We start from the raw sequence: 27555 nt of genomic DNA, 5'->3' as shown, positions 1-27555 counted from the left end.
ACTTTATTATGTTTCCTAGATCCAAACTGTTTTTCATGCTGGTCTGGTACACAGAGAAGGAATTGAAAAGGCCGTGTTAATTTCAAGCTTCATTAGGGACCTGGGTGGAAAATGCGTTTAAAATCAAAAACAAACTGAAACACAACAGAAAAACTAGTTGTGCAGAAATGTCATACTAAAAGGAGAAAGGTAACTGCTTTCATCTTGAAGCTAGGCCAATTTTTTCTTAGTTTGTGGGTATAACAACTTTTTGATATATCCTATATCCAAACACAGATGAACTTTTAATATTGTTTCTCTAGACTACATTTTATTTTATTGGTTTTCCCACAGAGTTTTTAATGAATTGAAATGTGTTTGCATAATATTTATATGGTATGTATGCCAATGCTAATGAATAGCAAATGACAGTCTTATAAAAGCAGCTGTGTTCTGTACTGAGGGGTTGTCCTTTTTTGTATACCACCACATAGCTAGCAACAGTGTGGTCCTGATCCTGATGCTGTAGGGTCTCTGTTGGTGCCCTGTGGATAGTCTTCTGGTGTACTCTGGGGATGCTTTTGTGTGCTGTAGTTGGGGAGCAGTATGGCCATGTGTCTTTTTTTTTTTTTTTTTTTAAATTTCTCGTGAAGTAACATTGTAGTAAGTTTTTACAAATACTAATTTATAATTCTACTACCGGTACCCATGGTTGTATTCCTAACTAGTTCATGTCCACATGTATATTGTATATAGTTAGAATTAAGGCATAATTAAATTTCTATTTTACTTATTTCACTAAAGGAATTAAACATTTTCCCATGTTAATTCATTGGATTCCTGATGTTCATTTTACTAGCTATGTAACATTTTACAAGTTGCTGAACCATTGATTTAATTAATAATTGATCTATTGTTTTAGCATTTAGGTTGTTACATGCTTAATCCTTACTATTATTATTTTTTAATGTTTATTTTGGGGGAGAGAGAGAACATGAGGAGGGGAGGGGCAGAGAGAGAGATGGAGAGTGAGAATCCCAAGCAGGCTCTGCACTGCCAGGGCAGAGCCCAGTGCGGGGCTCAGTCTCATGAACAGTGAGATCTTGATTTGAGCCGAAGTCAAGAATCACATGCTTAACTGACTGAACCACCCGGGCACTCCTTCCCTTGTTTAAATGTATACCTCTGTGCTGATTTAAGTTAGCATCTGCTCTCTTATCCGAGTAAAGATTCTTAAAGGAAATTGAAGTCTTTCTTGGGAGGTTAAACATTAGAAAAATATGTTTTCATGTTTTATTATGGAAAATCTCAAGAGGATAGTACAGTGAACCCTCCTATACGCATCAGTCCACTGTAGTAATCATTAATTCGTGGCCATTCTTGTTTCTTCTGACTCCCTCACTGTCAACTCTTTGGATTATTTTGAAACAAATCCCAAGCACTGTATCAGGAGAATTGTATTTTTTTAATGTTTATTATTTTATTTATTTATTTATTTATTTATTTATTTATTTATTTATTTGAGAGAGAGCGCGAGCCTGAGGGGGGTAGAGAGAGAGGGAGACACAGAATCTGAAGCAGGCTCCAGGCTCTGAGCTGTCAGCACAGCCCTATGTGGGACTCGAAATCATGAACCATGAAATCATGTCCTGAGCTGAAGTCGGTTGCTTAATGGACTGAGCCACCCAGGCACCCCAAGAGAAATTGTATTTTTGATGACCTTCAATACCAGTCTTTTTTTTTTTTAATGTTCATTTTTTTTACAGAGAGAGAGAGGGGGAGGGAGGGAGGGAGGTGGGGGGAGGGCAGAGGATCTGAAGCAGGCTCTGTGCTCACAGCCATGAGCCAGCTGCAGGGCTTGAACCCATGAACTACAAGATCATGACCTGAGCCGAAACCAAGAATTGGACGCTCAACTGACTGAGCTACCTAGGCGCCCCTATCATCAGTTTTAAGAATAGTGACTAGAGGGGCACCTGGGTGGCTCAGTCAGTTAAGCTTCTGACTCTTGGTTTTGGCTCAAGGTATGATCTCACGGTTCATGAGTTTGAGCCCCATGTCTGGTTCTGTGCTTACAGTGCAGAGCCTGCTTGGGATTTTCTTACTCTCTCTCTCAAAAATAAACATTAAAGGAAAAAAAAAAGAACAGTGACTGGAGGGGTGCCTGTGTGGCTCAGTCAGTTAAATACCTGACTCTTGGTTTTGGCTCAGGTCATGATCTTGCAGTTGGTGAGATTGAGCCCTGTATTGGGCTCTGTTCTGAGTGTGAAGTGTGCTTGGGATTCTCTCTCTCCCTCTCTGCCCTTCCCCAACTTGTGCTCTGTCTCTCCTAAATAAATAAACTGGGGGGAGGAATAGTGACTGGAATTGACAATGAGATAATTCCTTTCATTTTTACCTTTTGTCAGGTATTTCTACATATATTTCACTCTTAGCAGCAGATAGTTTTTCTTGTTATCCTGGAATGCTGTATATGAATTTAATAGGCATTTTGACTTGTCATCAGTGTCTGCTCTCTGTGTTAAGTGTTTATCTGTAATGTTGACTTCCCTTTCAGGTGTTGATTTACCTCTCTTACCTGCATAAACCTGTAGCAAAAACTAGCCTGGAATTTTGGTGATTAATCACTTTTCAAGATTTTGTAGGTGGTCCCACTGACCTTATGGAACTGGTAGAAACTAAGAAGTGCCAGATTCCACAATTCCTGGTGTTCCTCAGTAATACTAGGAAATTGACCATGTGGAATACATGCCCCCTAATAGTAAGAAATTACTACTTACAGCCTAGGAGAAATTTGTTTGCAAGCCTCTTATGAGGTCAAGATTTGTCAGTGTGTTTCTTTCTTCTCCCCTTTTGTCTCCTTACTCTATCAGTCATCTCAAATTTGACTTCCTTTTTTTACCCATTACTCTTAAAAACTATAATAAATTAGGCAGTTAATTCAGCTTACAGTTAGCCAAATAATTTTTTAATACCGTTCTTCTAGAAGAATGTCAGTGAGTAGTTTGTCCTAATGTTAATTAAGTCTTTGGTGATTAAATGCATGTTTAGGTACAAGGGGAAAATCGGCTCTAAAGCCTTACAGGTAATGTGAATTGAGACAGTCTTTTTAAAAAGAGCAATTATTTTATTTGACTATGAAAAATTATTACTTCATACCCTTATCTTGCTGACTTAATTCTCTGTCCTCTTATGTTTAAAATCATTCATTCCATTTTCAGTTTTCAGTAGCTACTTTGGTTATATACATTGGCATGGATCAGCACCCAAGTGAATGTGCCAGCAAGAATGGATTTGTAATGGCTTCTCAGTTTGGTTTGGTTTTTAGCTTGCTACTTTAATTCTGTGCTCTTTAAAGGTCAGTAAAAAACAGGGTCTGGTAATCACTGGAAGAAATGAGTACCCTTGTAAAATGATCTTGAAGAGAATAAAAATTTAGGCCTATATATTTGTGTGAGTTAAAAAAGTTAATGTGGTACTGAGGAGGCATGTTTAAAGTGTACTTTTATGTAATAATTTTTAAAAGCATTGCTCCCTCATAGCATTTCCTACATATCGCCTGTTGGTTTATGAGAGAAATCTTCCTAAATTCAGGATTCCTCATAACTTTTCTCTTAGTTCTAAGTGTAAATAATACTCAGTGTTCTTTTAGTCAAGAGCTACCTTTTAAGAATGGAGCTAGAATTGGCTAAAAGAAAAAAAAAAGGTAAGACTTATAGAAAAATAAGTTCCTTTCAAGTATGACTTATTTTTCCTTCACCTAGTCATTGACCTTGGAGGAAATGACTGAAGAGGAATAAAATGGAACAGATTGACACAGAACTCTTTGTCTAACAAGTTTTTTGGTGTATATATAGGGGTGGAGTCATGTTACAAACCTTTGTATACCCTAAGTAATTATATTTTTAGAGACTCTAAGCTACATGGTAGCTAAACCTTACTAAACCTTACTAAAATATACCATCTTCATTAAGCCTTTCTTTGCTATAAGAAACTGAATAGAGGGGTGCCTAGGTGGCTCAGTTGGTTAAGCATCTGACTTCAGCTCAGGTCATGATCTCACAGTTCTGCTTGGGGCTCTGTGCTGAGAACTTGGAGCCTGCTTTGGATCCCACCCCCGGTCTCTGCCTCTCCCCCTGCTCATGTACATGTATACACACACACACACACACACACACACACTCACTCTCTCTCTCTCTCTCTCTCTCTCTCTCTCTCTCTTTCTCTCTCTCTTTAAATAAATATGCTTAAAAGTTAAAAAAAAAACCAGCTTAATGTTAACATAAACATTTTTGATGAAAAATAACTTTTTTTGTCCTCTAGAAATAGCGTAAAGAGGCATTATTTTTACAATTTTTACAAATCTCTTTAATGTTTGACTTAGTGTATGTTTGCTACATCTTCATATCTACTTCTGCATTTAATTTGTTAAAATATGTTGTTGGAAAAAAATGTGTTGAAATATATATGAAGTAAATCCAGCCTCACACAAATATGTAGTTAGAAGAATATTTTAGTAGTTTTTCTGTCTGGAAAATATTATGTGTATTCTTCTGTTATATTATACCAAAACTTGACATATAATACTTCTTTAAAGATAAGGGGTACCTGGGTGGCTTAGTCGGTTAAGTGACTGACTCTTGATTTCAGTTCGGGTCATGATCTCATGGTTTGTGAGATTGAGCCCCTCGTCAGGCTCTGTGCTGACAGCATGGAGCCTGCTTGGGATTTTCTCTCGCTCTTTCTCTCTGCCCCTCCCTGTTCTCTCTTTCAAAAAGGAATAAATCTTAAAAAAAAAAAAAAGAAGCTTATAATTGGTTGCTATGTGGAATCTGAAACCATATCAGTGAACTTTTTGTATTCTGTTACACTTAAAACAATTGGTCTGGGGCACCTGGGTGGCTCAGTCAGTTGAGCATCTGACTTTGACTCAGGTCATGATCTCATGATTCATGAGTTCTAGTAGCCCTGCATTGGGCTCTCTGCTGTCAGTACGGAGCCTGCTTTGGATCCTCTGTGTTCCTCTTTCTCTGTGCCTCCCCCACTCATATTCTCTCTCTCTCTCTCTCTCTCTCTCTCTCTCTCTCTCTCTCTCTCAAAGATAGATAAACATTAAAAAAATTGGTCTAGCACTTATTTTTTGATGTTTTATTTATTTATAAAATGGTAATATTTAATGAAAAAACTGGTTCAGCTTGTAACTGAAACAGTTGCACAGATGCTTTACATCAAGACAGCCATAATACATCAGTATGTGGCAGAAGTATTTGATGTTATTTCCTGTATAAAAAAGACTTATTTGGGGCGCCTGGGTGGTGCAGTCGGTTACGCGTCCGACTTCAGCCAGGTCACGATCTTGCGGTCCATGAGTTCGAGCCCCGTGTCAGGCTCTGGGCTGATGGCTCAGAGCCTGGAGCCTGTTTCCGATTCTGTGTCTCCCTCTCTCTCTGTCCCTCCCCCGTTCATACTTTGTCTCTCTCTGTCCCAAAAATAAAATAAACGTTGAAAAAAAAAATTAAAAAAGACTTATTTGAAGGGTCAAGATTTAATAAAATGTTACCATTCCCTCCCCCCCCCCCCGCTTTATCAAGGATATTCTAAGTGAAATTGATGTCACTACTTTGATTATACTAAGATGCCATTAGTTTTATCTACTAATTCTTTTTGTATTGTTAGTTAAAATGTTAATACAGTGGATAAAGGCAGGTAATGTTTTAATATTATTGTGAAGGTGGTTTTGACCTCATAGAGCCCCTGATAGGGTCTCAGAATCTACAGACCTAACTTTGAGAGCCTCACTAGTAGTGTTATTGTTATATGATTAAGATTGCTAATTAGGTAAAACCTTCAGTGTTATTTATAGGTAGGATTTTTTTTTCCTCTTTGAGAATAAAGAATTGTTGGAATTGGGTTAAGCGCATGCAGAACTGTCTCCTAACTGATGGTTATAATACTTAGTGCTGTCAGAAGAACATGATATGGCTTTTGCTCTTGTAAAATGTGCTGTATATGTAGATTTTATAATAACTTGTAGTTGGGGAAAAACTGAGAGCTTTCCCCCTACAGTCAGGAACAAGACAGGGATGTCCACTCACCACTGTCACTCAACATAGTATTGGAAGTCTTAGCCTCAGCAATCAGACAACACAAAGAAATAAAAGGCATCCAAATCGGCCAGGAGGAGGTCAAACTTGCACTCTTCGCAGATGACATGATACTCTATATGGAAAACCCAAAAGATTCCACCAAAAAACTGCTAGAACTGATGTATGAATTCAGCAAAGTCGCAGGATATAAAATCAATGCACAGAAATCAGTTGCATTCCTATACGTCAGTAATGAAGCAACAGAAAGAGAAATCAAGGAATCGATCCCATTTACAATTGCATCAAAAACCATAAAATATCTAGGAATAAATCTAACCAAAGAGGTGAAAAATCTATACACTAAAACCTATAGAAAGCTTATGGAAGAAGTTGAAGAAGACACACACAAAAAAATGGGAAAAGATTCCATGCTCCTGGATAGGAAGAACAAATATTGTTAAAATGTCAATACTACCCAAAGCAATCTACATACTCAATGCAATACCTATCAAAGTAACACCAGCATTCTTCACAGAGCTAGAACAAACCTAAAATTTGTATGGAACCAGAAAAGACTCCAAATAGCCAAAGCAATCTGGAAAAAGAAAACCAAAGCCAGAGGCATCACAATACTGGACTTCAAGCTGTATTACAAAGCCGTAATCATTAAGACAGTATGGTACCGGCACAAGAACAGACATTCAGATCAATGGAACGGAAGAGAGAACCCAGAAATGGACCCACAAATGTATGGCCAACTAATCTTTGACAAAGCAGGAAAGAATATCCAATGGAATAAAGACAGTCTCTTCAGCAAGTGGTGCTGGGAAAACTGGACAGCGACATGCAGAAGAATGACCCTGGACCACTTTCTTACACCATACACAAAAATAAACTCAAAATGGATGAAAGACCTCAATGTATGACAGGAAGCCATCAAAATCCTTGAGGAGAAAGCAGGCAAAAACCTCTTTGATCTTGGCCGCAGCAACTTCTTACTCAACACGTCTCTGGAGGCAAGGGAAACAAAAGCAAAAATGAACTACTGGGACCTCATCAAAATAAAAAGCTTCTACACAGCGAAGGAAACAATCAGCAAAACTAAAAGGCAACCAACGGAATGGGAGAAGATATTTGCAAACGACATATCAGATAAAGGGTTGGTGTCCAAAATCTATAGAGAACTTATCAAACTCAACACCCAAAAAACAAATAACCCAGTGAAGAAATGGGAAAAAGACATGAATAGACACTTCTCCAAGGAAGACATCCAGATGGCCAACTGACACATGAAAAAATGCCCAACATCACTCATCATCAGGGAAATACAAATCAAAACCACATTGAGATACTACCTCACACCTGTCAGAATGGCTAACATGAACAACTCAGGCAACAATAGATGTTGTCAAGGATGTTGAGATCTCTTTTGCACTGCTGGTGGGAATGCATACGCGTGCAGCCACTCTGGAAAACAGTATAAAGGTTCCTCAAAAAGTTAAAAATAGAACTACCCTATGACCCAGCAGTTGCACTACTAGGTATTTATCCAAGGGATACAGGTATGCTGTTTCAAAGGGACACATGCACCCCAATGTTTATAGCAGCACTATCAGCAATAGCCAAAGTATGGAAAGAGCCTAAATGTCCATCGATGGATGAATGGATAAAGAAGATGTGGTATGTATGTACAATGGAGTATTACTTGGCAATCAAAAAGAATGAAATCTTGCCATTTGCACCTATGTGGATGGAACTAGAAGGTATTATGCTAAGCAAAATTAGTCAAAGACAAATATCACATGACTTCACTCATGAGAAATTTAAGGTAGAAAACAGATGAACACAAGGAAAGGGAGGGGTACAAAACATAAGAGACTCTTAAATATGGAGAACAAACTGAGGGTTCCTGGAGGGGTTGTGGGAGGGGGGATGGGCTAAATGGGTAAGGGGCATTAAGGAATCTACTCCTGAAATCATTGTTGCACTATAAGCTAACTAACTTGGATGTAAATTTAAAAAATTAAAAATAAACACCTAAAAAATAATTTGTAGTCAGACTTTCTAATGGATTCTCTTTTTCCTAAACTATAAAAATTCAAAATATAAGACTATTTTTAATACAAATTGTGATTAGTTCAAGTGCCACTGAGATTAGAAATTATTGGTTTTTTGGAAATTGTATTAATAGAAATAAATCTTTTTTGTAATATAAGGCAGATTAAGCTAGGGATAGTGGTTCACACATGTTTTCAGTTTGAAGATTTCAGTTCCTAAACTTAAATTTTTAAAGAGACATTTCCATTACGGAAATTTCACATCTAACAAAGGAGACATGTTGGTTTAGTGTGAACCCCTGCTTTACCCAAGTTTCATCAGTTAACCCTCATAGACAATCCCGTTTCAGTTAATTCCCACTCACTTCCTTCCTAATTATAGGCCACTTCCTTCCTCTCCCTCTCCCAATTATTTTGAACCAAATTCTAGACATTACATTATTTCATTCTTAAGCAATTCAGGATGTAGCTTTCAAAAATAAGAATTTAACGTTATAACCTAAAGAGAAAAAACTATCTTGGTTTCTTACATGTAGTGTACTAACCACTTAATAGTGCTTAGTAAAAATGTTCTTAACCTCTTAGACTTTTTTTTTCCCCCATCTATAGTATATTCTCTGACTAGAGATGCCTAATATATTGGTTGGAACACTTTGGGGGTGAATGCTTTTTCTTTGAGCTTTCTTCCTGTTCGCCTTGGTCACTGGACTTTGATTGTGATTATGCTACTAGACATGGCAGAAAAATCAAATATGATTACTGGGAGCTCTGAAATTATTTAAAGGTTTTGGGCTTTTCCAGGATGAAGAGACTCGGCACAGCCTTGAGTGCATCCAGGCCAATCAGATCTTTCCCAGGAAGCAGCTGATCCGGGAGGATGAGAATCTTCAGGTAATTATAGGCCGCTTTGATTATAAAATAAGTATCTAGCATCATAGTAACAATGTAGCCGAGCTAATGAATTGAAGTACTGCACTGTATAATTTTGTTTTTCCTTAAACCATACACAAGGTAGAAATGCAAGCTGGAAAACCTCTCTCCTTTTAGAAAGATGTATTTCCTGAGAATGCATTGTTTGACATGATCATCTCTGTCATTTCCTTCAGTAATGTTGAACTTGAATAACCAAGTATATTTGAATTATGTGGACATAACTCATCCTCTTTAGGTCCTTTATGTATTTACCATATTTTAAGTTTGAGTGATGGGTTTTATCATCCATTCACTCAACCCGTGCTTGAAGACTTTGCTTTAACTGTTTTAGAACTCTGAAAGGTTTCTTCTTCCATTTTGAAGGTTCCTTTTCTTGAACTTCATGGAGAAAGCACAGAGTATGTGGGCCGTGCTGAGGATGCCATCATTGCCCTTTCTAATTATAGACTTCACATCAAGTTCAAGGAGTCTCTTGTTAATGTAAGTGATTACTAACTATTTTCCCACTAAAGTAGATGGAGAAAGGAAGAATAAAAACTTGTTAATGTTCTCAAAAAGAGGAATGTTACACAGGGTTGAGTATGAAAACATTGTTTACTCTGCTTTTCTCTTACTGAATTTAGCACTTAGGGACACTAGGTTAACAAGCAACTCTTAGGCTTGATTTAAAATGTTACATGTAGTTGTCAGCTGAATTGTCCATTGTTTAGTAATACTGAGCAATCTGTACTAGGTAACGGTGTATCATTAACTTTATAAGGGTTCAAAGGCTGAATAGGTTTTTATTCTTCAGTCTTTAGTAGTTACCAATTGCCTGAGTTTAGATAATTTCCAGGACCTTAATGTCAAATAATGAGATGTATTTTGAGCTCAGTGCGGACTCTCATTATAGGATGAAGTTAACTCTAATGGCTGCTTAGTGGAAGAGCATAGATGTTAAATACAGTGTTTGTTTGCATAATGGACTATATTACTGAAGAAAATGAAGGCTCTCAGATCTCAAGAGTGCATTTACCCTTTTCAGTTATGAGGGTACTCTCTGATCTGGTTCTTCAATGCACTGCCATCATTAGTAGCTTTCAATGAATGTGCCTTTCACCACAAAGATACGAAAGTTCATGTACTTCCACCAAATGAATGCCTTCTTCCTTTTTCATTTGGTAGTATTGTGGCTTTCTTTTTGCAGTTTGGTTCTACCGCAGAGAAATGTATTACGGCACTTTATAAGAGCTCAGGGCTTTACTTTCAGATTGTGTGTTTTGGTGTTCATTTTGGGATTCTTTGAAATCTGTCACTTATTTTACTCAGTGGTCCAAAAGTTCCCTGACTTCTTTGACACACTCTTTCCTTTGTAGAATGGCTGCCATTTTGTTTGTAATTGGCTTTTATTATTTATGTAGTATTTATTACTCTTTGTAGTTAAGCATTTATATCCTGAAGACATTATGGCCTGAATTCCTCTTGGCATCTAGATTTGGACTACGATCATAGCTATTAACGTTAGTTTTCTGTCCCATCAACTCAGAATACACATTGGGTTCATCAAGGAGAAAGGCATGCTGTGCATTCATACCCAGTAGCACTGTATTCAGAAGTGTCCATTTGGTACTGGGTGGCCATGATGGGGGGAACTGGATGGAAACTCCTATAAAATCCAAACAACCAGAAATTACCCACCAGCTACTGTGGAAGTAAGGACAGTAATAATTAGTATAACTGCCCAGTTTAATTTTGTGTTTAAATTCTGTTTATATGTTTGGAATTAATGAAATTGTAATTAAATTGCATGTGGGGAGGATATGGTTTCGGGTTTTTTGTTTGTTTGTTTGTTTGTTTGTTTTTTTGGCCATATAGTTTTCTATCTCTCAACTTGGTTTATAGCCACGTATTTCAGAAGCTACTTGTAGATCTACTTGGGAATAGGGTCTGTTGGATAGAAAGTATAGATTTGACCATGTCATTTACTAGCCGAAAGCCCTTCAGCGTTTTACTTTTTCTAAGATGAAATTACTTAGCATGGTATCAGGCTAAGTGGTGTGATCCTTGGTGCCTAACTTTGGTTTCTTTCTTTTCCTTCTTCTTCCCTTTGCATTATTAGTAAAACCACCCTCCTTGAAATATTCAACCACACTTTACACCTCTGAGTTCTCTCACTTCTCTCCTGCTTGGGAGCTTCTCTTCATCTGTCAAAACCCAGTTTAGGTGGTAATTTCTGTGAAGCCTTTCTCAGTTTCCTCCCTGATGGTTTATTACCTTCACCTCTGGCTTCTTTGGTATCTCTAACACACCTTTACAACATTTATGAAATGTGTTGTAATTTTTTGGTTATTAAGAATCTAGCATGTTTCCTGGTGCCATGGTATTCAGTAAATATTAAGTGATGTGAAGTTAGTATGGATTTGAAATGGATATTAGACCATTTTTAAACCCCTTTTGGGTTTAAAGCTCATTTAAAAACAATTTCTGTGTGAATAGGACTGTGTCATCATCATCTCTAACAGTGATGTTATGAGTATGAGTAGGCTCTTTACTGGAATCGTTGGTCCCCCATTGTGATTGAGGTACAATGCTTAAGAAAACTTACTGTTCTTACTTTTGCCCCATTTCATCACCTAAAAGTGTTTTCTCAGCATAATAACCCACTAAGGCATAGAGCCTGCATGTTAATTAAAAATCCCGACAATGGCTTTGCACAGAGAAATAATGGTGCAAAAGTATTTTGGCATTGCAGTGATTTTAAACATTCAGATTGAGAGAGACCAGGATTTCTCCATACAAATAAATTAATCACGTCATAATAGTAAGCTTCCTAAAACCTGTGGTTACTCCAGAAAACAGTGGCTCTTCCTGCACTAGGTCCTGGGTGGAGTCCAGAGAGTTGGTGATGTTGCCCCTTCTCCTTTCCCTCTCTCCTTTCCTCTCTCAGCAGATAAGTATTTCAATAAAATAAATGAGGTCAAGAGACCCCCCCCCCCTTTAAGAGGTTATTATATCTAAATCAAACTTCAACTATCAAAGCCCGATATGCCAGCATATATTGTGGCATGCCCTGGTTTGCATCATTTTGTATTCCTTTAAAATAACACATGTAGCACTTCAGAAAGGGACTTACCATCAAGTTTTAAGTAGCTACATGATATCATATATTCTCTTTTAATTTCACAGCACTTTGAATAAAACCTTTTTGTAGATTTGGATGCCATAACATCATTACTTTATACATATTCACTGGGTATCAGGTTTCCAAGTCCTCGGGTAAACAACCTCTGTAGTAGAGTTCATTGCTGCCTTTAAGATATGAATTGCTCCCATTCTGTGCTTTTCCCAAACTGTATTTCTACATATGTACAGGTGTATTTCTTTGCTCAGCTAATTTATAAACAAGTAAGTTTTGAAGTGGAATTCATGAAAGTTTAAAACATTTTTTGTTGTGTAATTCAATAGACTGCCTCTCAATCTGCTGCTTCTGAAATCCCAGTAAGTAGCATGGGAATCCTAGGTGGTTTTTGCACCTGTGCTTTGGAACAAGTTGGTTTTGACTGTCCGATGTTCACCTTGCAAAGCAGCAAAATTTATCCTCTCTGCATGAGTCCCTTCGCTACTTTTACTAGACAAAGTTCTAGTTGGCACATTGTGATGAGAACGATTTGTAGAGTGAGGATAAAGCCCCACAGTTTATACATAAACAGATGGGATTGTGACCTTCAAAAAATGTAAACTGAATTTCAATGAGGAATAATTTGTAAAATTTTCAAAAAGGACATTAAAACTTCTGTTTCCACCTGGTCTGTTAATGCTTCTTAGGAAAAATGTGAAATTGTAACAGCTGCAAGCACTTTCCTTAGCGTTTTTTTCACATTTTTTCACATTTTAGTACAGCAAAAATCTTTATTCCCCAAGCATCAAAAGGAAGTTATTCTTAACAGTTAATGCACCTTGGTTGCAGCATTCGTGTGCCAGCAGAGATCTCTAAAACAGTACTGAAGAGTAGATTGTAAATATAAAAGGTGAGCAGTAAAGAGTTTGGGTCTTTAACTTGTGACAGTCTTCTTCTGACTGGTTTTTATAAAAGATTTAGGGCCCAGATATTCCACAGTTTATTACAGATTTTAGATTTTGACTTATTATTTTCACTCTGTTATTGCCTTTTTTTTTTTTTTTAATCTTTATTTTGAGAGAAAGACTGAGAATGCGAGCAGGGGTGGGGCAGAGGGAGGGAGGGAGGGAGGGAGGGAGAGAGAGAGAGAGAGAGAGAGAGAGAGAGAGAGAGAAAATGAATGAATCCCAAACAGGGTCTGCACTGTCAGTGCAGAGCCGGACGTGGGGCTTGAACCCACAAACCGTGAGATCATGAAATCAAGAGTTAACCAACAGAGCCACCCAGGTACCTCTGTTCCTGCCATTTTTACTTCAAATGTATGTACAGGATTAGTACTTATCATTCACTCTATAAAAAGAGTATGCTTTTATTATTTTTTAAAAATGTTTATTTTTGAGAGAGAGAGTGTGAGCTGGGGAGGGACAGAGAGAGAGGGAGACAGAGAATCCAAAGCACATTCCACACTGTCAGTGCAAAGCCCTGTGTGGGGCTCAAACTCACGAACTGTGAAATCATGACCTGTGCTGAAGTTGGACTCTAAACCTGCTGAGCCACCCAGGTGCCCCAGTACATTGTTTGTAAAAGGTAGAAATTATCCCAGTTTTAAATTCTGGTGCTTAAAAATAATGTACACGTGCATGCATTCACGCACACATGTGCGCACGCACACACACCCAGAATGAAGTAAACATACTAGGTTATGATGACATAAAATTCCCTCTGGAATGAGACAGTACTGTGGGTCTTTAATACTGTGCATGTTTATTAAATTTTTAACTGCTGCTCTCCTGCTTTTTTGGATTGATGCTCTTACGAATTTTGGTGTCTGTGATGTAACTGTTGGCCTTTTGAGGAATTAACAGCACTGAGTGTGTTTGGTGTCTTGTTTTGAGCATGAGTTTGGTGGAGTTTATAAGTGGAAACGCACTGTAAAGGAAGACAGAATTACCTGTCATGTAGAAGGTAGAGGAGAAGGAAGCAAAAAGAAAACGAGTTGCCACAAAACACTGAAATCAGTAGGTTAGGGAGAATTTGAATTAGATTCTTCCTACTCTTCCATGGATAGAACTGTCCCCAAATCATCTTGGTTTAAATTCTGTTTTCTTCTTAAAGGTCTTTGATGGAAAGACCACTTAATTCTGAAAGAAATATTAAAGTAGAACTCCTACAGAAAGGAGAGACAATCTCAGTGGAAGAAAGAAAGGTGCACCATTATAATGGAAGGAGCCTGCGCTAGAGGACAGACATGGTTTTCTGGTCCTGACTTTGCCTCTAGCTTCTAGTATAGAGGCTTAACCTCCCTGGGCTGTAAAATGGCCTAGAATTGAATGACATAGATTCAGTGACATAGAATTCAGTGGCACTGATGAGAATCTGTAATTGTTTGCTGATGGGGTTGAACATTGGGTGTTCCTGGTTACAGAAGTGGTAAGAGATCGTTTTTGATGTATAAGGAGAATTCAGAAACCTAAAGCAATGGAGTAGGCCTTTAAAAAAAGTAGAGACCTTATATGTTTTGTTTGGGTGTATGAAGAAGAAAAGAAGGCCTCTTCCACCTTTTTAGAAGAGGAAGCAGTCTTGATGGGGATTGGGGTAGAAATGAGAAGAAAAAAGGGAGATGTTCATTTGATATAAAATCAGGTATTTCTCTCTTATGTCTCTCTTATTGCTGCATATTAAACTTCCCTGCATGTGACAATCTGCATGAGCATTAAAATCTGCTGTTTTCCATATCTATGACTTGAGTACACATGGTTGTTTCTGTTGATTTGCCAGGTAGATCTGCATACTAGCGTCTGGTATTTATACCCTTCTTCCTTAAATTTGCAATGTGAAAAATGTGTAAAAATTTGCATATCGAATGCATTTTAGGTAGTGAATATTTCACATGCTGTGAGGTATTTCATTATTCTGGAAGTCTGGACCCAGGCCCTTGGGGTCTCAGACAATAGTAGGGGATGTCAAGCTTACCTCTTCTTTGTAGCACAGTAGCTTAGGCTGGTCCAGTCCCTCTAGCAGCTGCTAATAGCATTAGTTGGTTTTCAGATTTTATGGTTATAAGGAGAGGTGATTGAGAGGGACCTGGGATTCAGGTGACTGCTCAGAGATCTGTCTCTCCAAATCAGTGGATTTTTAAAGCTCACTTTTACTCCACTCTAGGCTCTTTGTATTCCCTCTGCCTGGGACTTGCTAAGTTGTGACCATCTGATGTTCAGAAAACAGGAAGTTTGGAAACTTGTCCGAGGAAATTAGGAAGCAAGCAAAATTTTAGTTGGTAAAATTTTAGAAAATTGAAATTAGAATTCTTAATTGCCATTCTGGCAGCCACTTTTGGGAAGGGAGGAAGAAGGGAAATGAGGGTACATTTAAAAACAACAACAACAAAGCAATATGAGTCTCTTACAGGCCAAAGGACTGGCCTGGAAACAAATCAGCATTGTCTTCCATTCTCTATCTTTTTAATCTACTATTCTTCACAATTCTTGATAGTTTATCCCTACTGATTGGTATATATTGTTGTTTTTTCCTTCTGAGATGTACACGTCTTAAAAAAATTTTTAGCCGCATCACCTGCTGTTTCTGTAGCACCTTGTGGTTAAGGACTTAAAAACAGAGGGCCAGAGCTTCTTTTTTTATCAGAACACAGGCAAGATTTCTTCCCTTACCCTCAGTCCTATCACAAGTATAAGGACATTTTGTAGATTATAGACTTAGAACTAAGGAAGAAGGCTCTAGTTCTGAGAAACTTCCAGTCATTATCTGTATAATATTATTTTGCTTTCTTCTCTTTTTTAATCCCTGCCCCAGTTTCTGTTTCTGGTCTCAGACATCCAGCACTGGGCTTCTTTTTGATCCTGACATCATCGTCCTGAGAGGTTGCTGATTCTGGCAACTGCATGGTGGGGCAGGGTTTGCAGGAAGCCTGTTTCTGAAACTGGCTTAGCTAATATGAGGGCTACCCTGTGCAGGCATCACTTTCTTGTTTCTGTATTGGAGGAGAGTGCCCTCCTCTTTTTATGCTACACATGAATTGTTGGAATGCTACTTGCAATTCCCAGAGCTACATTTTGGCTGGGCATGATACAGTGTAAGAGACAGTGGTCTTACACCTTCTTCAGGGAATGAGTGTATCCACAATTATTTTACCAGGCTCTCTTTAGAAGTTTTGGAGGGGCGCCTGGTTGGCTCAGTTGGTTAAGTGTCCAACACTCACTCATTCACTCTCTCTCTCTCTCTTTTAAAAAATTTTTAAAATGTTTATTTTTAAGAGTGAGAAAGAGGGCGTGTGGGCAAGGGAGGGAGGGGAAGAGAGAGGGAGACCAAGGGTCTGAAGCTGACTCTATGCTGACAGCAGAGAGCCTGGGGGGTCGAACTCATGAACTGTGAGATCATGACCTGAACTGAAGTCAGATGCTTAACCCACTGAGCCACCCAGGCTCCCCAAGCATCTGACTCTTGATTTCAGCTTGGGTCATGATCTCCTGGTTCATGTGATTGAGCCCCACGTCAGGCTCTGTTCTGATGGCATGGAGCCTACTTGAGATGCTCTCCCCCCTCCCCCACTTGAGTCAGTCTGTCTGTCTGTCTGTCTGTCTCTCTCTCTCTCTCTCTCTCTCTCTCAAAATAAATGGATAAACATTTAAAAAAAAACAGCATTCATATATAGAAGTTTTGGAAATTGTTTTTTGAAACCAGGGGTAGAGTCAAGGTGAATTGAGCCAGAGGGAGGAATCTTACATCAACTTGAGGATCTGTCACCTTGTTCAAATGCTTTCTCTATCTGCCTCTCTTCTCCCATCCCTCTCCACTATTGTACTTCTGTGTTCAGTAGAGTCTGAACCATATTGTCAGGGGAGAGAACCATTCCATCTTGTTCATACTTCAAACCCCACTCAGCTCCTCTGGTCTTTTGAAGCAAATTAGACCTCACTGGTTTTAGGACCGTTGACCACTGTGTGGACTGCTCCCTGCACTTTGATACCTGTGGGTCTCTTCTGCTTATCAGAGAGCCTGACAAGCAGCTACATCTTTTCTGTGCAGCTTGCAGGCAGTTGAGATCTCCAGTCTTTTTCAGGATGCTCCTTTGCTGACACAAAGCCACAAGCCCACTTGTCATTTGGGGCCAGTAAGTATAGTCCCATTGTCACCTTGATCTGCACTTCTTTTCTGTAAATAAGATTACCATTCTGGTTCCCATCAGCTTCTTTGCCATTGCAAATCACAGCTAGTTATAGTGTATAAAGTAGTACTTGGAGAGATGGTGAGTTTGATGCTTGAGAGATGACATATTTCCTTGTTCTTCCAGAGATGGTGCCTTCTCTTTATTCGTTGTCTTCATGCTCAGACATGACTTGAGGCTGTTAATTTAGAGGACAAGAAAGGGAAACCCTAGTTCACTCCATAGTAAATCACTTGAATACTAATGGGACAGATAAATTTGCAGTTCTGCTTGCTGTCTTCCCCTGTAGAGCTTTTGAATCTTTCTTGTTCGACCCACTGAGGGAACTACAGGGTCAATGCCTTCTTGACTAAGGGGAATTCATATTTTTAAATTGCAGGTTCCATTACAGCTTATAGAAAGTGTTGAATGCCGAGATATATTTCAGCTTCATTTGACTTGCAAAGACTGCAAAGTTATCAGGTATGTGATATATTTATGCTGCTATTTAGTGTGGAAAAATATGTATTTAAAAAAATTTTTTTATTATTATTGAGAGACAAAGAGTGTGAGCAGGGGAGGGGCAGAGAGAGAGGGAGACACAGAATCTGAAGCAGGCTCCAGGCTCTGAGCTGTCGGCACAGAGCCCTACGCGGGGCTCGAACTCACAAACCGTGAGATCATGACCTGAGCTGAAGCCGGACGCTTAACCGACTAAGCCACCCAGGTGCCCCCAAAATATGTATTTTTAAAAGAATAGATCTCTGGTTTGGTAACAGAAGAATAGCTTTTGAGGGTCAGCCTTGTTAGGAATATTTTCTGAGTAGTTAGTGCCTGAAATATTTTATCTTTAGGCTACTTTGCTATTTGAAAAGTGTTTTTTAAATTTTTTATTTGGAAATTATTTCAAATTTACAAAAAAAAGTGCAACAATAAAATATTACAAAAACACTGATTTTAACATTTTACCCCATTTGCTTTATTATTTACAGGGGCTGTGTTGTGTGTGTGTGTGTGTGTGTGTGTGTGTGTGTGTTTCTTTTTCTAGACAATTTGAAAGTAAATTACATGATCCTGGCTTTTCATCCTGAAATACTTTGATGTGCTTTCCTAAGAATAGGGATATTTTCTTACATAACCATGTTGTCATTATCAACTTCACAACTTTACACTCATAATACTTTTATCCAGTCTGCTATCCATGTTCCAGTTTTGTCACTTGACCTAATAATGCCCTTTCCAGCATTCCTCATTCAGAATAGGGTCCATGCAAGGTCAGGTATTACATTAATTGCCATGATTCTGTAGCCTTATTTAATCTGAAGCATTTTTCTCCATCTCTTTGTCTTTGATGATATTCACACTGTAAAGAATATAATCTTTTATTTTAATAGAATTTTTCTCATTTTGTGTCTGTCCAGTGTTTCCTTATGATTAAATTGAGGTGGTGTATTTTCAGCTGCAATACTGTATGTGTGAGGTTGTGTCTTTTTCAGGGTACTCTCTTGAATCTGTTGGCAAATGGTGTCCATCTGTCTCTATTGCTGATGTCAATTTTGATCTGTCTTGTCAAGATGTCCCCTGCTTTCTGTATAATTCGTACATTTTCTCCTTTGCAACTGATAAACAGTCTGTGGGAGAAACTTTAAGACAATGAAAATATCCTGCTTCTCATCAAATTTCTTCATAGATTTAGCATCCATTATGGTTTTGATCTGATGTTGTCTTTACTATAATGGTTGCAAAATGATGCCTGAAATGTGTTTTTAAATTTAGTAGCTCTAGAAGTTCTAAATTCCGCAAGTTTTTAGTTTATCTCTTTGATTAACTTTGGAGTGCCAGTAAATGTTGTGTGTTGACATACTGATGAGCCACATTGATTGGGATGGGGGAGAGGTTTACGGGGGACTCCTTGGTTTTAAGGTAAATAAGTTCCTTTGTAGCCATTGAGATTTGGCTTGCTTTTCATAGGTACTGACTACAACTTGTTTATTAATTACTCAATTTTGAACACTGTTGGCATTTAAAAAGGTGAAGTATTTTTTGCCGTAATTATTTAAAAATTTTTTTTTTTCAACGTTTTATTTATTTTTGGGACAGAGAGAGACAGAGCATGAACGGGGGAGGGGCAGAGAGAGAGGGAGACACAGAATCGGAAACAGGCTCCAGGCTCCGAGCCATCAGCCCAGAGCCTGACGCGGGGCTCGAACTCACGGACCGCGAGATCATGACCTGGCTGAAGTCGGACGCTTAACCGACTGCGCCACCCAGACGCCCCTGCCCTAATTATTTTAATCTGTATGTACTGAAAATTGCAATTGACAGTAGAATTGTTTGATTACATGGTTACAGCTGAAAGTTTCAGTGTAATGTATCTTATTTTGGATGTACAATTACTGATTTATTCTAATGGCTGAGTAGACAGATTTGAACTTATCTGACTGGCCAAAAGTTGCACTGTGATTTATTTTTGAGCTTGGCCTAATAGGTTATAACAACAAAATGAACATTCTCTAAACCTATTTCTTGACAACCATAAAGCTTTGGTGGAAGATACAGAAGAAGGAAACCTTACTCATGGAAGAGAAAACTGCCATTTTACTTTAATAATTACCATTAATCAATCTTAAGCATTTAATTAGTCTAAAAAATAAGTTTTCCACATGTCCATTTTTTTTTCCTTTTTGACATTTTGTACCATTGGCTAAAATTTGTTGGACCTGTAGTTATTACAAATGATAAACATGTGAAACATGACCTCTGATGCTTTTCTTGACTGTAGCTGTCACTGCACTGGGAGTTAGGTACTCTTGAAACGTTGGCTTCCCTTATTGATATTGTCAGCTGTCTTCTAATTACATCCATATTTGTTTGGCTTTACAAAGGTGTCAGTTCTCAACCTTTGAGCAGTGTCAAGAGTGGCTTAAGAGACTAAACAATGCAATCCGACCACCTGCTAAAATAGAAGATCTCTTCTCATTTGCATACCATGCTTGGTGCATGGAGGTCTACGCCAGTGAAAAAGAACAACATGGAGACCTGTGCAGACCAGGTAGACCTTTCTAAAATGTAAAAATGGTGGTTCTATTATTGTTTGAGGTACCCTTAACATGAAATGGGACTCCTAAGCATTCATGTATTGAATCAGTGTATATTTATGGAGCACCTAAGCATTTGTGCATCATTCTTCTAAGATAAATAGAACATGTTTCCTGCCTTTTAGGGGAAAGGAAGAACACATCACAATCTGCTGGGGCTAAAATACACACACACACACACACACACACACACAGTAAGGTTTAATGGGTGTTGTAAGAAGCCTAATGGAAGGGAGCCATGAATCATATGCACATTCCCAAATGTGAAGACTTCACGTTCATGGTGGCTTTTGAGGTAGAATAAGGGTTCATTGAAGGTAGAAGGGTTCATTGAGTAGAGAAAGAGGAAAAGTGTTGGAACTAGTAGCATGAACAAAGGTCCAGAAGTGTGTGACATTAGGACTCAGAGTAATGGCATACAAAATGGCCTTTCACTATCTTCTTATTTTCTTTTTTTTAAAAAGGTTTGTTTATTTATTTTGATGGGAGGTGGGCAGAGAGAGAGAGAGGCAGAAAGAATCCCAAGCAAGCTCTGTGCTCTCAGCACAGAGCCCGACATGGGGCTCGATTTCACAAAGTATGAGATCATGATGAGCCAAAATCAAGAGTTGGATGCTTAACCAATTGAGCCACCCAGGCATCTGTATCTTCTTGTTTTCAAGCCATACATTTTCCTATTGTTACCCCTTTCATCTCATAGATGAAACAGAGGTCCAGAGAGGCCGGGTGACTTCCTTCAGGACAAATACAGAAGCTGAGCCTGTGCTGGAGCCTAGGCCTTCTAATTTCACAGATCTTTGTCCTACTCTTTCTCACTCAGAAATGGCTTGGATCAAATTCATGTTATTCCTTTGCATGTAGTTGTCTGTAAACTTTATGTTGCCATAAATGAACTTTGCTGGTCCAACACTCGTGTCAAGCCTGGAAGCAAAGTCTTGGATTTCTAAACAGTGAAAAGTTGTGAGCCTCCTTCCAATAAAGTTTCCTCTTGGGACTTTTTTCTTTAAACCTCAGTTTTTAATCCTGAATTTTTGATCTTAACAGTTTTGCCCTGAGTCATTTTAAACATTTGAGGCTAATCTAGCTTTGCTTGCATTACTTTGTTTCCTGGCTCACTCACTGGTTGAAAATTTTGGTTCATAATTAAAATACAGCATAAGCATCATCTTATTTTTAAAGATGCTTTGATGTATACTTTTGTTTGACCCTTATGACCTCGTCAAACAGGCAGGATAGCCTGGTGTTTCTGTTTTGGGAGCCAAAGAAATGAGACTCAGAGGTAAAACCTGTTGCTAAGTCCCACCGTCAGTCAGTGACAGAGCTAGTACCTAAACCCAGTTCTCAGCTATTGAGAGTTGACTGGGGGAAAGTTCTGTGGATGTGGAGATGAAAAACTGGTACCTGCCCTCATGGAGCCTGAAGGAAAACATCAGGAATCCAAGCTGCTCATGAGCCTGGTCGGGCCAGTGGAGCTCATAGTCAGCCATAAGAGTCCACACCATCCTTGGATATTGGAATGTCCTTAGACTGTCTCTCACTTCACTCCTTTATCCGTTGCATCTTTTTCTTTTTCCTTCTTTATTGAGAAGCCATTGTATTTTTGTTGTTGTTGTTCTTTATGGCTTTTGTCAAGGTTTTTTTTCTTAAAGATAAAATTTACCTACAGGGAAATGCACAGATCTTACATGTATATTTGCTGAATTTTTAACCACTGTATCTTATCAAATTTTTACTCTCAGGGCACCTGGGTGGCTCAGTTGGTTAAGCGTCTCTTGATTTTGGCTCAGGTCATGATCTCATGGGTGGGAGATTGAGCTCCATTGGGCTCTGCACTGGGCATGGAGCCTGCTTAAGATTCTCTTTCCCTCTTTCCTGCTTGTGTTCCCTCCCTCCCTCCCTCCCTCCCTCTCTGTCTCTCAAAAAAATCTATTTTTTTAGTCTCTACCATTTCCTAGGATAATGAAGTTAGTGAGTATATCTTGCTGCACATTATGTTATATAAGAATTTCAGTTGTTTAAGACTCCTAATTCTAAATGGCATTTCCCTAGTTTTAGGTTGGTTAGTCAACAGGGCTTGTTTTATTCTTCTAATTTGTTTTCTCACAACTACAGACTGAAAATTCCTCATCTCTTTAGATGATTCTTTATTCCCTTGATAAAATTAGTTTCTTTTGGATTTGGGCCATCTCTTAGGGTATTGCTAAGATGTGCTACATCAGAATTTCACCTTTTTTTTTTTTTTTAATGTTTATTTATTTGGAGAGACAGCGAAGTGGCAGGGAGGGGCAGAGAGAGAAAGAGGGAGAAAGAGAATCCCAAGCAGTCGCTGTGCTGTTAACACAGGGTTGGACACGGGGCTCGATATTATGAACCATAAGATCATGACCTGAGCTGAAATTAAGAGTTGGACGCTTAACTGACTGAGCCACTCAGGCATCCCAGAGCTTCACTCTTTTAATTATGGATTGCTTTGTCTTGAGCTGGGATGACTTGGGTCCCCAGACCCTTCCCTTTCTGATCTGGTATTCTTTGGCTACCAGAACATATAGATGTCTGTAGTGTCCTCTGTCTTTTAATGAGTTTTTGATGGATGGAGGTATTTGGGGGGTAAAGTACTTATTTAAGAACTAGGAAACCTGAATTCAAATACATATATTTTACCATTTAATTAAAAAAATATTGGGGAAGCCATTTATCTTCTCTGTACTTTAATTTGCTTTGTTCTTCAAACTGAGACATTCCTGTTCTTCCTGTCCAAGTTGATCAGGGTATCCTGCAGATCAGATCTATTATTGCTGGAGAGTTCAGTAAATATTTGAGTGCTTCCTATGTGCATACTTGTTAAGACATTTTGGAAACTGAATCTACAAGGTGATGCCATTGTAACTGATTGGTTGGAACTTACTCTGAGCGATGGTTGTATTTTGTTTCTTCGTCGTATATACAAATCCACACTAAGTTAACTTGCTGTCACAAGGAATCTTACTGTACTTGGTTTGAGTATGTGCATGTGTATGGCTTTTTCCTTTTTATATATTTTCACTATGGAGTACAGAGGGAAAACTTGCTCTTATGCAAAACACTGTGGTGGCATTTTTAAAGTCAGTCAACCTGGTTCTTCTGTCTCCACCCAATATTGTTGAGTGTTGATGGTGGCTACAACATTACTCACCAAATATGAGCATACCAGACAACCACATTCTTCTAAGTCATCTTTAGGGTGAGACAGCACTTGAGATATTTCAAAGTAATGCCTTTGTATAATCTGCTCCAACACATGAGATCATAAGCATGGATTCTGAAGGGTTGAAGTTATTAGTTTATTTAGTCTTTTAGTAGTTAATAAGGCCTTTTATGGATTCTTCTCTGCCTAGCCTGTTAAGAGTAGAATGTGTCAGGGAGGAGGGAAATGGGAAAATTGCATCATTACCTTGTATTTATATAAATCTTAGTTTCTGACTGTTGAAGCTGTTATAGTTAAGCAAGCCACATTGTAGCCAAAGCTCTGAGTCTTAGTCAGCTTTGGAAGAAGTCTCAACATTGTTATTGGAAGTTTACCTGTGAAACTTGCAAAAGCCTTTGCAAAACTGTTGACTCCGCTCTTAGACCCATTGCAGACTCTAAAAAAGGAATGGATTAAAAGCTTAAAGCTTCTCTCCCATATGCTCAGTTTTCTTTTCTTCATTGTAGCAGCCTTCTTGGTGATAGTTCTGTACTTGAGCATTAGGCAGGAGTCCTGACAGATGATTGGGCAATTCATTTGTTAGTTTAGTAGCATCAGGCCCACCTTTCTGACCTCTCTTCTGTGAAATGCCCATTAAGCATTTTGTTTAACCATGAACAGCATAGGACTCTAGGTCTTACACTGTTGTGCAGCTGCCTGTTTCCTATAAAGCAAAAGCCCCTGCCAGCAGAGTCTGTCTACGTATTTGAATGCAGTCCAGTAAGCGTACATTTAGATGACTGTACTGGGACCTTTGTTCATAGAAAAGAATGATTCCTCCTATATTTGAAAATCTGGAAGGGCTGGTTCTCACCTTCCCTGACTCTGGTGCTGTTCTTTTTCCCTTACATCCTGGGTAGAGGTCTGGCTCTTCTATTACAGGCCTTTAAGCTGTCTATAATTGTGGGCTCGAATACTCAGGATCACCCAGGGAGCTAGATTTTTTGGGGGGAAAATTTTTTAGACTGCCTCTTGACACTGGTTATGTTAGAGGGGCTCATTGCTTTAAAAAGGTTTTCATTCCCACTAAAATAAGAATTGCTGGACTGTTTGCATTTGTTGTACAAGAAATAACTAAATATTAAAAAAGGACACATTTCATTTGAGATTGGGGGAGGGGAGACAGGAGGGTTGAAATGGAAATATAAAGCAAAACAAAAAACTTATAACCAGGGGCAGCTGGGTGGCTTGGTCCGTTAAGCGTCTGACTCTTGGTTTCAGCTCAGCTCATGATCTCATGGGTCATGGGATTAAGCCTCACACTGGGCTCTGCACTGACAGTGAGGACCCTGCTTGGAATTCTCTCTCTCCCTCTCTCTTTGCCCTTCCCCCTACTCGTGTGCACTTGCTCTCTCAAGATGAATACACATTAAAAAAAAAAAAAAAGATTCTCTTTCTCTCTCTGCCCCTCTCCCCCATGTGCGCCGTCTCTCCTCAAAAAAGAACAAGAAACTTACAACCGTAATATTTAAAATGGATTATAGTATATCTAGTATTGTGGAAACATGAGAATTCTTAGAAATTCTTAAGAGAAATCAGCAAAGAGATGTGCTTGGCATTCATTTTTCTGGCTGAATAAACATAAGGGAACTTCTAACACAATTTGGCAAAAGCCAGTTGAATTACTCATGTATTTAAGGTCTCCTAAATTAAAAAAATACATATATATTTTTTTAATGTTAGAGAGCATGAGCAGGGGAGGGGCAGAGAGAGAGGGAGAGAGAGAGAGACACACACACAGAATCTGAAGCAGGCTCGAGACTCTGAGCTGTCAGCACAGAGCCTGATGCGGGGCTTGAACCCATGAACCATGAGATCCTGACCTGAGCCGAAGTTGGACACTTAACCGACTGTGAGCCACCAAGGCATCCCATTGCTAGATTTTTTTTTTAAAGCATTACTTTTCAAACTGTTAGTTGTTATGCACTTGTGGGTCATGCAATCAAAGTTTTAAAAATGAAATACAAAATGAAACACTTAGGATAGAAAATACCAAAATGAGTCACACATAGTAATGGTAGGTACAGTTTTGTGAAACTCTTAAAAATAAACATGTTATATTGGATTATGATATAAAACATAATTCAATTCTGATGGTCATTTTCAAAGTTAGGAAGTTAGTGCTTTAGAGGATACAAAGGTAATTAAAAATCTTTTTTCTCAAGGAACTTGAATAACAAATGCTTTATGCTTGCTAGGCAGTATATATTTCTTTGTCGCTCAGAACTTCATGCTCCTGATGATGGTTGTAAGCTTTTCTTTGGGCAACAGTTCTGTGTGATAAATTACCAGTGGTGGTGATGCTGGTGGTGATTTTGCCAGTGATTATTTTAAAGTATCTATGTGCTTACACTACGATGGAGGTACTAAGGTTAACAATCATTAAAGTACTTTTAACCTTTTGCAAAGACTTGGAGCTGTATGGAGGTGGGAAAAATCTCATTAATGAATGAACTTGGAAATTGTTACAGTTTTACAGTTTTTAGATTGGGATTATAAGTGAAAGACTGTCTAATATTCTTGATGGTCACTATTCCTTGCAATTTGTAGACAGATGGCACCCCAATTTGGATAGCTTTTTTCCTATTTCAAAGCCCACATCATTTCTAAAATTTTTCCAGAATGGGATGCATTCAGCTGATTATTTCTTCCTGCATCTCTGCACCTCATCTTTTTATAGCTCTCCTTCAGGAAACGTATAATACCTAGTTTAAACTCAAGAAAAGCAGTTTAAATAGGAAGTAGTTTTATAGAATTGTCCTTCATTCAAGTAATTGGTGTTTGCTGTTCTGAAGCTCCACTCCCAGGGAGAGCAAAGCTTTATACTTTGATCACCAAAGCAATCTGCTTTGTGCTTTTGTTATTGTTGTTTCTCCCAGCCCCCACCAGCATTTACTTTACTACCTATAACACTACATATTAGAGATACTGCTTAATCGTTTTTTGTTTGTTTTACTGCCCTAGGACTCTGTGTGTTTTCAAGGAAGAAGGTTATTTCAGGTTTAATGACTTTTATGTTAGGTTCATTTCTGCCTTTGTAGCTCACTGTCTTTAGGAAGAGAAAGCCAGTTTCATTAGGGCAAAATGTGGGCAGGTTATACTTGTTTGGGTGAATGTTCTTACAGGTGGTCAGCACTTTAGTTAGTAGTATGGTGTTTCCTGAGATTCCTAGGTACTGGGAGTTATTATAGTTTTGTGATCTCTAAAATTCTATAATCTATAAGCCTCTGAAAATAAAAAGATTTTTCTTATCTTATTTGGTGGCTTGACCTGGTCTGAGCTGAAATGAAGCTTGACTTATCTCATTTAGTGTGAATTATCCATGCATTTCACTGTAGAAATATTAATGTTTGATTAGTAGATCCTGTTGAGAGAGTGTTAACCTAATACTATATTATGTGCACTATCTTAACCTCCAGAAAACCTAAGTTTTGAGATCTGGCCCTTAGTCTTTCTGATGAGTTGTAGATCTATATTACTATTCTTGATGAACTTGGTATTATTTTTTATGTATACTGTGAGTGTGGACCTAGGAAAGTAGTCAGTGTAGTGACAAGGACTGGGTTTTGGGACCAGACAGACTTGCCATAATAACCTCTCTCAGTCTCAGTTTTATCCTGTGTAAAATGAACTCAGTGATAACCACTCAGAGTAGGTAGTAGTGATTAGATGAGATAACCTAATTCTTAAAAAAAAAAAAAAAAAAAAAAAAAAAATTTTTAATGTTTATTCTTGAGAGAGACAGAGCATGGACAGAGGAGGGGAAGAGAGAGACACAGAATCTGAAGCAGGCTCCAGGCTCTGAGTGGTCAGCACAGAGCCCGATGTGGGGCTCAAACCCACCCGACCTGCAAGATCATGACCTGAGGTGAAGTCTGACACCTAACTGAGCCACCCAGGTGCCCTGAGATAACCTGATTC

At 38.5% G+C, this 27555-nt stretch overlaps 1 protein-coding gene across 18 annotated transcripts in view; it reads left to right on the top strand.

The window, feature by feature from the left end:
* Positions 1-27555, top strand: part of MTMR3 (myotubularin related protein 3) — a 146518-nt gene that overhangs the window by 91646 nt on the left and 27317 nt on the right. For 11 of the 18 annotated variants that reach the window (XM_043559301.1, XM_043559308.1, XM_043559306.1 and 8 more), the window contains 4 exons: positions 8924-9013; positions 9419-9535; positions 17714-17796; positions 20199-20365. In XM_043559301.1, the coding sequence (XP_043415236.1) occupies positions 8924-9013; positions 9419-9535; positions 17714-17796; positions 20199-20365 (457 nt within the window). Of the gene's footprint in view, positions 1-8923; positions 9014-9418; positions 9536-12499; positions 12533-17713; positions 17797-20198; positions 20366-27555 lie in introns of all 18 variants that reach the window. The other 7 variants (XM_043559296.1, XM_043559304.1, XM_043559294.1 and 4 more) reach the window with 2 other exon arrangements.

The sequence above is a fragment of the Prionailurus bengalensis genome, chromosome D3 (genome assembly GCF_016509475.1).
Source record: "Prionailurus bengalensis isolate Pbe53 chromosome D3, Fcat_Pben_1.1_paternal_pri, whole genome shotgun sequence".
NCBI classification, from domain to species: domain Eukaryota; kingdom Metazoa; phylum Chordata; class Mammalia; order Carnivora; family Felidae; genus Prionailurus; species Prionailurus bengalensis.
The sequence above is the reverse complement of the archived record's forward strand: the minus strand, read 5'-3'. Positions and strand labels throughout refer to the sequence as shown.